The following is a 14,020-nucleotide window of genomic DNA, read 5'->3' on the forward strand; positions in this document are numbered from 1 at the left end:
AATCTTAAAAATATTATCAAGTCTTGAGCATATTTCGTATGCCGACATATTAGCCTTACAAATATTAGACATTATATTTATTTCTGCGTACAGTTTATCGTGCCTACTATCGTAATTTTGTAATGGCAAATAAGTGATTAATTGCCATGTAGCACCTGTTAAACGCACCATCCCATAGTTCTCGTAATACATCATTGTTTGATTTCTAAATTCGTCCACTGTATACGGAAGCTGTCCTTGACTCATTGTTATTAAAATAAACCTAAAATTACATAATACACATTAGTTTCTAACTTATGTAAATTTGCCCTTTAACATATAAATCCCATGTCTTCCCCTCTTGGCTCTGGTTTCTCCAAATATGATATTCTGCTGTCACATTGCATAAAGAATTTCATCCATTTACCTCCATTTGGCCATGTGTACGACCTTTCTTTTTTCTCATTGAAGCAATTAAGTGCCGTACTTGCCATACGTTTGAAAATTACTAGTTGTTCTATTGACTCGCTCCCTGTTAGATCCGGAGGTTGCTCGTTCTCGTAGAATATCGTTGCAACACCCACCGGTCTCTCGCTGTCAATTCACAATAAATATCATTCCTACATATAATTACAACACACCTTTTACTCTTTTTTTTTTTTTTTTATTGTCATTTATAATCATACATTTTTTTTTCTTAATTTTTTATTAAAACCTTAATTAATATATTTTTTTTTTTTTTTTAAATGTCTCAATTTATCCATCACTGTCCGTAAAACTATCTAATTCTGACATATTACTATTTACATAAACATTTCCTCTACTTTCTAATTCTAATTCTGCAGCTGTCTGACACCCTTCCCATAATTCTAAATCTATGTTTTCATTATTCTCGTAAAATTCATCTTGAACTCGTTGTGCTAGGTTTATTAACATCCTTAATTGATCGCCTGTCTCTTCTCTTGTTATGATTGGTGGTACTAGTTGTTGGAATATTATAGTGGCCACGCCCACCGGTTTAGCGTCACTTTGAACCCGCAGCGGTCGATCTATCGCCCGGTGGTATTGGAAAGGCAAATCCGAGACAAACTGGTTGTTTGGTATGCAGAACTGTCCTATTACCCATCTACAAAAATTCGCCATTTTCGACTGCCTTTGGTTTGTAATCTCGAGACCATCCAGTCTACCGTACTGTCCATTTATCAAAGCATCGAATGAATGTCGTTCCCTGTAGATGAACGGTTCTACCCCCATATATCTAAACAACTCTCTCTCTTTTATGTATTGTCCTTCTTTTTTCAATACCACCACCAATAATCGACCCCCCGCTCGTTCAACTAACGCTAGTTCGTACACCGGTTCTGACCATTCCCTACCACTTAGTACTATGCCTTGTATTGTTCCGTCTGTGTCATTTGTTAGTATTGTTCGTATTTGTTCGTTCCTATAATTTTATTAATTTTATTAATTTCATATTCCGTAACTATTGATATCTTATTTAATTTCATTAACTATTCTTATTAATTAACTTAACTACTTCCATTTAATTATACGTTATTTTATTTTCAAAACTCTGTTGTTTCTATATTCGTGTTATCATTTATTTGGCGTTCTGTTAATATATAATTATTTTTATTTATATATTTATATCCTACTGTCATTAATGTTATTGTTATAATCAAAATTATCGTTATTATTATTATCATTGTATAATTTATGTCATTTCTTTTTCCCTGTTCTGTTTTAATAATATTGATTACTGTACTAGATTCTATTTTATTTTCGACTTTCCCGATTACTGTTACATTTTGTTTGTGTCCCTTCATCATTTTAGTGTACACATTTCTGAAAAAATTTTTTCGATAATATTCATCAATTGATGTTGTTGAATTTCCCCTATCGTTAACCATTTGTTTTAAAATTTTATAAACATCGATTTTTGGTGTCGTTGTTTTTTTTTAACGTTTCGTTTGTAGATACTATTAATTTTTTATTCGCTTCCTCATTTGATTTGTTAATTTCGTGTATATATGTTGTTTCGTATTTCTTATCTTTCCCGCCTATTAAATTAATCGCACAAAATTTTTGTAAATAATATGTTCTAGGTGCATTCAACACCTTATCCAATCTAACATAATTATCAGATAATTCGCATTTTATCTGAATAGTTTCGACATAATTGTTTTCGTAGTCCAAATTTGGAATATAAAATTCATCATCTACTTCTCCCGTGATATTAATTAAATCCAATTGTCCTCTGAATTTTAATTCTATTACCTTTCCTATTAGATTTTCACTATCCGCCTCTCGTCCATTGAACGTTATTGCGATCAAAACCCTATAATAGTATTTTTTTTATTTTATTATCAATTTATATTAATTATTTCCATTGTTAGCTGCGCCATGCTTTATTAGTATATTATTAATCTAATAGTAACTTTATCACCCTGTATACTCTATTCTACAGTTTTTTTTTTTTTTTTTTTTTTATTTTATCTATACTAGAATTAAATCGTTATTGCTATATATATTATTACGTATTTTTATTTATTTATTATTATTTTCTTTTTCTTTCTAAAGACTCGTGAGAGCTATTTCCTCCCTATTCTGAACGTCGCGTCGTGCTGTAGTAGTCAATGTTTGTACTAAATATCTGTACCTCTCTTTTCTTACTAATTTATAATATTTCAATATGTTCATTATTATTAACATCTTTATTATTACTATCATTCCTAATAACACACATACCATATATACATAATCTATTTCATTTTTTTCTTGATTACATGAAATTGTTTCATTATTTTTATTCGTATTATTGATTTCCTTATTAAAATTTAATGACTCCTTGTTTATTTCCGACTTCCGTTCACTTTCTGTCGTATAAAAATCAAAACTTGAATGTTCGTTTGTTTGTACTGGTTGCGTAGCACTATCTGCTACGTTATCTGAATATGTTTTTTCAACTTCCTCTAACCCCGTAATGTTTTCCATTGATGTGCTCATTGTTATTTTTTCGTGATTTTCGGTCATTTCTGTAGTACTAACGATGTGACTGTCTTCATCTATAGTCGCGTTTCTTGTAACTATTTTTCTTAATGTTTGGTCAGTCCTCTTCGTTGTTATCTCGTTGTTATTATTAATTATTGATTTATTATTATCTTCATTCTCTATTTCCATTTTTCGATTTATTACTATATAGTAATCTATTTTTCCTACTTTAATTTTTTCGTCTGTGCCATTCCCAGTTTTCACATGTATGGTACATGATTTCTCCAAAAGATACGTATATTCTCCCTTATAACCAACATTGTCAGCTTCTTGATATGGTGTATTACATATATACTGTAATGATTCTATATTACATCCTACATTCTGGAATTGTGGTACAACTATCCTATCATTTTGGTGATTTGATACTTCCACCATTCCTTTCTTAACTCCGATTCTGTTATTAAAATCAATTTTTATTTCTGATATTCCTTCGTACTCTGGTATATTGTCATTGAAACTATTTGATACTCCTTGAATTGTGGTACATAACCAACACAACCTATAATATATATATATTTATACTATTTATCATTTTACTACGCTACGACGTTCACATCCCACGTCGACTTTTATTATCCGTATTTTGCTATATTACTCGATTATTACTATATTTAATTATTTATACATTATATCTATATACTTTTTAATCCTTTTATTTTCTATCATTTTATTATTTATTTATTTATTATATTATATAACTAATTATTCGTAGTATATTCAATCATTTTGTTCGTTATTTTTATCATCGCTCTCGTAATACTTTTTTACGTCATTTTTATGTATTGTTACTTTTTTTCGATTTCGCGATATAACTACGTTCTCTGAATCTAATACTTCCAAGATTTCGTATGGTCCCTTCCAATATGGACTTAACTTATTCCTTTGAGTATGATCTTTGAGTAGTACTAAATTTCCTATCTCTAACGTTTCCGTTTTTACTTTTTTATCGTAATATTTTTTACTTTTTTCTTTATTTTTAACTAATCTCTCCCTGGCTATGTGATGTGCTTCTTGTAATTTTTGCTTTAAATCATATACGTAATCGTCATAATTATACCTAGGTTCTGGATTTGATTTCAACCTAACTGGAATATTAATTTCCCTACCATACAACAACGCATACGGTTGGTATTTCGTGGATGTATGCTCCGTTGAATTATATACGAACATTGCGTACGGTAGCAACTCATCCCAATTGTTTAAACTTTTGCTCACATAGTGTCTTAAATACTCTGCTAGTGATCTGTGACTACGTTCAAGTGCACCGTTAGAAAGTGGGTGGTAACTTGAAGTCTTAATCTTATTAATTTTTAACAACCTACATACCTCCGTAAAAGTTTTACTAAGAAATTCGGTACCTTGGTCCGTTAAAACTGTTTCTGGAATACCATGTATACAAACAAAATTTGTCACAAATGCTTTAGCTACTACGTTCGCTGTATGACACTGTAAAGGTGTACCTAAACTAAACTTTGTCAAATCACATTGCATTGTCAATATATAATTATTGCCTAACCCTGTTGTAATTAACGGTCCTACAATGTCCAAAAATATTTTTTCAAATGGTTTTGTACTCGTTGTGGTAATAACCATTGGATATTGAATATGCTTGTTAGTGTTTTTATTTGTTTGACAAGCTGTACAGTTTTTTATATACCCCTTCACCTCGTTTTTCAAATTTGGCCAGTTAAATTGTTTTTTTATCTTCTTTACTGTTCTATTAACGCCACCATGCCCCCCTAGTTTCGAATCGTGGAATTGTTTAAAAATAATTAATTTTTCTTCCTCACTGAATTCGAACTTGGTGCAAATTATTATTTCTATATTTGTATTACGAAAAATGTATCTTATCATTGACCTAATTTTAGCCCAATCTAGTCCGTCTTGTCGTCCTAATTGATTCATTGCTAATTTATTTAACGAATGTTTTTCACAAAAATGTTTAAGATTCAATAATGCTATGTGTATGTTTTCATACGTCGTTAATTGTTTCTGTTTTGTCTTTGTTATTAAAAATATTATATATCTATCCCCATTTTTAAATTTTACTACGTCACCCAAATCTTTATTAGATTTCAACTTTTTGTCACGCCCGAATCGTGTTTTTAATTCATAATTAATACCTGATCTGAAATTATAATATTTTTCTATTTCCGATACTATATTATATTCTGACGGAGAGTCTATTAACTCGCCGTGTACTTCCTTAACATTCTTATTACTAATTATTGTCGTTTCTAATTTTTCTAGAAAATTCGTATAACTTTCGTCTTTGATTTCGCTAATATTATACATTCGCGATAATGCATCAACATTAGTGTTTAATTTTCCCATTTTATAAATTATTTCATAATTATATTGTTCAAGCTCGATACGCCATCTTGCCAATCTAGATAACGGATCTTTCAAATTAAATAACCAAGATAACGGTCTATGGTCTGTTAGTATTGTAAATTTTCTACCATACAAGTACGGTCGGAATGTTTTTACGCCGAATATAATCGCTAAACATTCCAATTCTGTCGCTGAATAATTACATTCTGCTTTATTTAATGTTCTCGAACTATAAGCTATTGGTAAGTCTGATCCTACTGTACCTTGAGATAAAATTGCTCCTAATGCTTTACCACTAGCATCTGTCGTAAGTATAAATTGTTTTGTAAAATCAGGATATTGCAAAATTGGTTCCGAACATAGTATTTCTTTTAATTTGTCAAAAGCTTTCTGACAACCTTCATCCCAATTAAATTTTACGTCTTTCCTCAATAGTTTTACCATCGGATTAGCTATAGCACTATAATTTTCTATGAATTTACGATAATATCCACTAAGACCTAAAAAACTTTTTATTTGCTTAACATTCTTAGGCACTGGAAAATGCATAACAGCTTCAACTTTCTTTTTATCTGGTTTTATACCCTCATCTGTAATTACATGACCTAGAAATAAACATTCCCGCTGTAAAAAACTACATTTATCTGGTTCTATTTTTAGATTATGAATACGTAATCGTTCAAATACGTTAATTAATTTATCATTATGATCTTGCAAGTTTTTCGCATATACTATTATGTCATCCAAATAAACTAGACATTTAATTCCTATTAACCCTGACAACACATTCGTCATCATTTTTTGAAATGTTGCCGGAGCTGAGCTTAAACCCATAACTAACCGTTTAAATTGATAATGACCTTGTCCCGTGGAAAAAGCTGTAAGCTCCTTCGAATCTTTTGATAATGGGACTTGAAAATAACCTGACTTTAAATCTAATAGACTAAACAGTTGGCATTGCCCCAACTGGTCTAATATTTCCGTAATATTTGGTAATGGGTGAAATTCATTTAAAGTTACGTCATTAAGTGCTCTAAAATCTATAACTATTCTGAACTTTTGTTTTCCCGAGGCATCCTCCTTCTTCTTAACTAATATTAAAGGTGCATTAAAAGGACTCATTGATCTCTCTATAATTTCGTCTTTCATCATTTGACCTATTTGTCGTTCTATTTCGTCATGTTGTGAAAACGGTAAACGGTACGGTTTTTTATAAATTGGTTTTAAATCCTTAGGTACCTTTATGACGTGCTCTGCCGCCGTTGTACACGTAAGATTATCCCCTTCTATATGAAAAATATCTGCGTAATTTTCACAAATTCTTATTATCGACTTTCGTTCGTCAATATTCAAATGTTCCGTCCTAATCAACGTTTTTATTTTGCTCGCGCGGTCAATGTCAATTTTGTTGTCATATACCGCGTTATCGATGTGTGCTACTATGTCATCCTCGTATGATATTTTACGAACTTGACCTACACTGATACTTTGTGTTACTTCTGATATATTTAACACACTTATCGTTATTTTTCCGTTTCTAACCGTATTATAAATATTCGCGCAATATACATCTGGTGACAATTCTTGTTTATTAATCAATATATTTTTACTATTCATTGCCTTATTTGTGATATCTATCTCAACTACTGTTTCCGAACGTGGTTCTAAAATAAAACATACATTATTTTCGTTTTCTACTTTATTTTCATTAATTGTTATCGTATTGTTAGCAATATCTATAACCGCATGATTATCCATTAAAAACTTGTGTCCTAATATTCCTTCACCTTCTATTGGAAATGTTTTGTTAACTACATAAAATTCTGTTTCGAATGCTTTTTTATTTATAATTAAATATATTTTCGCTTTACCTATTGTTGAGACTATTTTTTCATTAATACCCTTTAAATAAATCTTGTCTTTTTCGTTAATTTCTGTATCCCCTTTTAGTGCATTAATTTTAATGATATTTAATTCAGCCCCCGTGTCTACTAATAATTTAATTTGTTCTTTATTAAAACTAGGTGATTTTAAAGTGATATGATTTTCTATTAATTTAGTTGTGATGTGAAAACATCGTTTTGTGGCGATTCCATTATCTCTTGGACAAGCCTGACGCCCACTGGAACTTGCCCTTTGGAATTTTTTGAATTATTTTTCTCGTTTTTCTGTTTTGTAAAACAATTCGAAATTTCATGTCCTATTTTATTACAATAACTACAATGCAAATTCTGAACACCCGTATTGTTTCTACTACTATTACCACCTCCAGAATTACGCGCACCATTATCACGACTGTTGTTATGTGTATTTGCTCGGTCGTTTCCGCCTGGTCGACCGTTCGTTTGCCAGCACTCTCTTGCGATATGGTTTGTTTTCCCACACGTGTAACATCCAGTGTTACTTCTATTCTGATTACCAAAATTATTCCGCTGATTATTATTTTCGTTATAATTTTGTCTATAATTGTTACTATATCCGCCGCGATTATTGGAATTACTGTATCCTGTACGATTACTGTATCCGTTACGATTATTACTATTAAAATTACTGTATCCTCCGCGATTAACATTTTTATTGAATTTATTATATCCGTCATTATAACCATTTCGATTATTAAAATTATTATTTCTACCGTTTTGATTCATATGACCATTATTACCGCGGTAAAATGTATTAATTTTACCATTATTATTCTGTTGTTTTGTATTCCCATTTACACCCTGATTTTCGTTTTTACTAAAACTTTGACTTTCCGCATTATTCTGTAAATTTTCTATACTCATCCTAGAATTATATTCGATTTCTTCGTCAAGAGCCATTTGTATACACTCCTCTAAAGACTTAGGACTTCTTGCTTTCAGTACTATATATAAGTGATTTGGTAAACCCGTCATAAATATAATCATAGCCTGTTTTTTCGTTTGGCTTTTCACTACAGTTTCCTCAGCTTTGTTCAACCCTACGGTACTAGCTGCACATAATTTGTAATATAATTCTTCGATTCTATTCGCGAATTTCGCTACACTTTCACCTTCTGCCATACGTGCCGTATTTAAACCTATTGATAAAGCCCTTTCCGAAATTTTATGCTCAAATGCCCCTTGTAAAATTGATTTTATTGCTTCCCAAGAATCTAACGTACGATACTTGGTTACCTCTAAAGCATTTCCCGCTAACTTAGAAGTTATAATTTTTAACAATAGTTGTTTATCTATCTCTGCAATATCGTTGAGTGCTATCTCACATGTATTTATAAATTCTGCTACGTCCTTTTTACCCGTGCAAATCGGAATCATAGAAACTGCTTTATCTAAATCCATCTTATGTTTTACGTTCGCTACTTTTTTCCTAGTTATTTGCTGTAATTGAACGTGTTTTACACCAGGATCAGATCTAGAACCTGATCTACCCGACAATTTTTGTTTTACACTTTTCCGAGGGGTAAGTACTTTACCTAACTCTTCTGTTTGACTTAAAGTCCTAAAATAATTTTTTCTAGTAACGTTGTCTATTCCTTCTATTATTTCTGTAGTGTCTATTAAAAATTCCTCTTTTATTATCCTATTTTTCCTTACTACTTCTTTTCCTAATTTTTTATTTTTAACTTGTTCTATCGATTCATCCGAAGAACTACTCTCAATATCTGAATTTCCTGATTCTTTATTCATATATATTCAATAATCACTAATATCATTTAAGAATATTTAATTTATTTAACTCGACATTTATTCTCATTATTTATTCTATATTTCATACCCGTACGCTTGTATTTACGTACACCGCGTCGTATTGTGTAGTGTATACACACACTCACACACACAAAACACTCGTATTTTTACGTAACTCTGTCGTTGCGTAATTTCTATCGCTCTCCCTACGATATATAACAAGCTTTGGATATTAAAATACCATTAACATTGGTTAGCTACTCCAATTTAATAAATATTTTATATCCACTACCTAATTTCTTATTAATTCTTACAATTAAAATCTAATTACTCTATTATTTTTTTACCAATTTAACTATCGAATATTACTATTATATTCTATTACTACACTTATTCTATGCTAGCCTTCCTATTACTTCCACTTGTAATATTTTTCCCAATTGATTTCTTTCAATCTAATTCTCTTTGTCTATAATTTTTCAACATTAATACTTCAATTCAATACACTTGTCTTTTAGACACAAAATTAACTTTATTTCAGTTATTCAAAAAAAACTTCTTTATACTTCAAAAACAAAAACTCTTTATATACTCTTTATATTTCAATATTTCAACTTCAGTATTCTTCTATATTATTCACAACACATCATTTAATTATTCCATAGGTACCTATATTTCTCAAAAATCTTCAATTATTCAACAATTGACTATCAATTAATTCACTTCAAAATTTTATTTCAATAATCCCTTTTTTTTTTTCTCTAATTATTCATCAACTTTTATCATTTATTCAATTGCTACGCGTGCATTCATATATATATTTTTCCCAATATTTTTTTCTATCAAATTCTATATTTCCTCTATTACTTTTTCAATTAACTATAGTATTCCCTTACTATTTCATTTGTTGATTCCTATTTAATTCAACCATTTATTTCAACACAGATCAGTCTACCGCTGTCTATTTTACCACAATTATATATATATATTTCTTTTTCAACACTTATATTTTTTCCCTTTAATAATACAACAACTTATTTCAACATAGATCAGTCTACCGCTGTCTATTTTACTACAATTATATATATTTCTTTTTCAACAACTTATATTTTTTTTTTTTTTTCCTTTAATATATAATAAGATTTCTTATTATACGCACCTTCACCAATATCTAAACTAAAAAATTTTTACCGCTGGCTTCTTAACAAAAAACCAACGTGAGACGTGTACCCAAGCTACAATTCTAATTATTTTTATAACTATTATTAACTCACATTACTCCTGCACCTACTGCTCTGTTCATATTTTTTCCTTATTTTGTCTGCTTGCCTGTCTTGAATTGTTCGTCGCTTCCCGGAGTCGTCAAGGGTGATCGGTCCTCGACTGTGACTTGAAAAGTTGCCTCCGTGTCGTTGATTTGAATCGAGCTCTGCGTCGCTGCTGCACTTCCTCCGCTGATTTCTGCTGCTTTGACTGCTCGACTCGCCTCAATTCCTTGGAAGTTCCGTACTCGACTGCGCCAGTGTTATGGACTAGGAGTTGAGTTAACTGCCTAGCTCATAAAGTTGCAGGTAGCAAGACTGATGGATGAGGAGTTCTTCAGGTAGAGTTGAATAATAAGACTGATGTAAGTTATTTAGGTTTTTTATTGAAAATTGTTCTAAGTACAATTTGAGAATTTATTATGTTGCCGTGCGTGAAGGTGCTCGCCTGTACTATGGTGCTACACGTCTAATCTACAGGCCGTTTCGGGTCTGGTTTTATAGGGCCTCCTGCTCTTCTACTTCCCCCCTAGTCTATCGATAACTCCGTGGATTTCACAGGATGCTGTTTACATTCCCACGCCTGGTTAATCGGAGAGTCGTGTCCGTTTTATTTCGTTATCATGTTTTGCCATATATGGTATACGCTATCCGACAATATTTAGATACTGTGCATTATATATATATATATATATATGTATAGTTCGTAAGCAAATTCTAAATATTATATTCATACATTTATGATTAAAGCGAGGTTGTAAGACTTATTAAAATGCAAAAGACCGTATTGCCCTCTTGTTATATTTCCATAGGCTTTCTAATTGGATATATGACTTTGATTTATTTTAGCCGAATTTCTACGTGCTGATATTTATCTAATCTTTATGTTGCCAAATGTGGCCGAAGGCGAAACGAGCACAATAATACATTATGCGTATTAGGGGGTTCGTTACATATCCATTTTTATGTCACATGGTTACCGTTTTACTAAAGGTCGAGTAACCATGCTTCAATCAAACTTTGAATATACTTATAGACTGTAAAATAATTCCTTTTGCTAACCAGGAAAATGACTAATTAGATTTTCATATTTGTATATCCTAACCACATAGTCGATAATACATTTTGTGTATATGACATCTGTGTGTGGATCGTGGGCATGAGTTACTTTATGTTTCTTTTTACATATCAAATTATGACCTTCGGTAAGGTTAAGTATCCTTCCCGATTTATCATAATACCCTACTTCTACTTCGAAAATTAGTTCCTTAGGTTCTACTCTTTCTAGTTGTAAATAGAATTGTTGATTTAAATGTTTGTCGTAACAACGCAAATTTAATAATGGAAATTCTGTTAATCCTAACCTTTTTAGTATGATTTTGTCCGAACTCCCGCCCCATGCTACTATTATATTAATCTTGTTGTCTCGCATTATATAGTTCTTTATGTTACATTTAGGCTATATACTGGTGCTTTCAAACTTTGATTGAGTTGATCTATACAGATGTCTCTCATCTCCGTTTTTGTCCTAAAGATTCGTGCTAAGGCTGTTCGGGCCACTAATATTTCCTTGTCTCTCATTGGTCTTATTTCCTGGTCTTTTGGTAAATATAACGGTCTTACTTCCAATTTTCTTATTTTAAAACGGTCCAGACTATTTGAGATAGCACCTGATATCAGTACCATACTAGTCTTGTGGATGTTGGTGAATTCGAAATCTATGATTACGAATTTGTGAGTATTTTTTCTATATATAACATGAACATTTTTATATTAATTACATTAATTAATTATTTACTAATTACATTATAACTTGTTATACTTGTTCAAATCAATAATTTCAATTATTTATTATTGATGGTAATTTAGTACCTGTATTTAATTTACTTGTACCTGCTATTTCTTTACTTAGCATAATTTTGTTTTCAATTATCTCGTTATCTTCATACGACTTACATTGCATTACCGGTCCTTGTAACTCGTATGAATGTGGGTTATCTCTGTTTATTGTTTCATACATTTGTTGTGTATAAAATTTACTTTTACTAATAGGTTCATTTATTTGTATTGCCCTACTAGTACGGGGTCTTTTCAACACATTAGTGTAACGATACATTATATATATTACTAATATTAAAATTAATATAAATAAAATCAATCCTAACAAAGCATAAGACATATAATATTTAGTATCTTCTGCATTTCCACTCTGCCTATCCGTTTCCTTATCTATCATTGATTGGATGTCACTCAGGGCCAGTAAAGTTGTACCGGTCTGTGTTTAAACATTGATTAGCTAATCGGCGATCAAATGTTAATCCTTGATTAAATCTCCGAGTGTTGTACGGTTGGCGATCTAGGTGTGATTAGTTAATCACTGATCAAAACATGGTGTTCTTGTTTTTATACCATATTTTCATTATTTTTCATTACAGTTGGTACTCATTCATGCGGTACACTGTCTTATCACCAATCATAATCATGTTATCATTGTAATATGAAATAATAAATAATAATATTATATTATTATATTATATTATTTAAAATGTATATTCATATTATAACGTACATTACGAATATAAAATGGACACTTCAAGTAAACTGAAACGTTCAGCTAACTTTTAGGCATCTGAAACTGATTTTTTAGTATCGCTTGTGAAGAAGCACAAATCAGTAATAGAATGTATGAAAACCGATACCGTAAATGCAAAGTAAGAGGATACAATTATTTATTAAAATACTACTTTGTTAATTTATCTTTCAATATTCTAATCTAATTATTGCATAATATTCAAACTGCTATTACCTTATTTTATTTTAATTTTGAAAAGAATGAAAAAAGAAGCATGGATCATTATTCAAGATGAGTATAATAGCCAGTCCATTGAAAATCTCCGTACGGCACTAATCTTGAAAAATAAATATAACAACGTCAAGCAAGTAGTAAAAAAGCATTGTGCCGATGAAAGGGTATTCCGTCGGGGCACTGGAGGTGGACCAACTAGATTGTTTCCTGAATCATCAACTGCTACGACAGTAGGAGAAATGTTACAAACTAAGATGACAGGTGAACCTACAGTTTTTGATTCAGACTATGTTAATGATACGTGGGAAACTAATCTGATGGAAAATGAAAACAATGACTGTTTTAATGATGAACAAATTATAACTGTCAATTTTGAAGGTATGTTAAATAACACTAGTGTTATTAAAACATTTACCTTTGGTTAATAACTCATAAGATTAACAATTAAACATAAATTTGAATAATATTATGTGTATACAATTATTGTGGTATTCATTATATTGTAATATTATTATTTATAAATAGACCCAGAGGAAAGTGAATCAGTATGCACACCGCATATATCAGCATATTTAAAATCTACACCACCTTTAATAGCCACTAGTACTTCTGCAGCTTCAGGGGGTATGCATTTTTTTAATAAATTATACATTAAAACATGTTAGGTAACACTAGAACTGTTAAAAAATTAACAATTGGTATATAATTCATAAGAATACCAAATATAGATCATAATAAATTTGTCTGCATTATTTTGAAATATTGTTCTTTTGTAATAGAACCATATAACAGTGAAGAAGTAAACAATAAATCCATATCTACGAAAAAAGATTGGAAAACCTACACACCAGCAGACTTAAAATCTAAGTCATCTTTAACAGCCAGTAGTGCTTCAGCAGCTGGTATGAACATTT

At 30.7% G+C, this 14,020-nt stretch overlaps 2 protein-coding genes and 1 pseudogene across 2 annotated transcripts; 1 reads left to right on the forward strand and 2 right to left on the reverse strand.

The window, feature by feature from the left end:
* Positions 1-7,418: 7,418 nt before the first annotated feature.
* Positions 7,419-8,703, reverse strand: LOC132935208 (GATA zinc finger domain-containing protein 14-like). Its single transcript, XM_061001683.1, has one exon. The coding sequence runs from the start codon at positions 8,688-8,690 to the stop codon at positions 7,419-7,421; it is 1,272 nt and encodes a 423-aa protein (XP_060857666.1). The 5' UTR covers positions 8,691-8,703.
* A 2,654-nt stretch (positions 8,704-11,357) lies between these two features.
* LOC132932815 (uncharacterized) lies at positions 11,358-12,783 on the reverse strand (annotated as a pseudogene).
* Positions 12,784-12,901: 118 nt separating this feature from the next.
* On the forward strand, positions 12,902-13,873 carry LOC132937392 (uncharacterized). The gene is made up of 3 exons (XM_061004211.1): positions 12,902-13,011; positions 13,132-13,484; positions 13,632-13,873. The coding sequence occupies exons 1-3, from the start codon at positions 12,986-12,988 to the stop codon at positions 13,769-13,771; spliced, it is 519 nt and encodes a 172-aa protein (XP_060860194.1). The 5' UTR covers positions 12,902-12,985; the 3' UTR covers positions 13,772-13,873.
* The last annotated feature ends 147 nt before the right edge of the window (positions 13,874-14,020 follow it).

This window comes from Metopolophium dirhodum, chromosome 1 (genome assembly GCF_019925205.1).
Source record: "Metopolophium dirhodum isolate CAU chromosome 1, ASM1992520v1, whole genome shotgun sequence".
NCBI lineage: Eukaryota > Metazoa > Arthropoda > Insecta > Hemiptera > Aphididae > Metopolophium > Metopolophium dirhodum.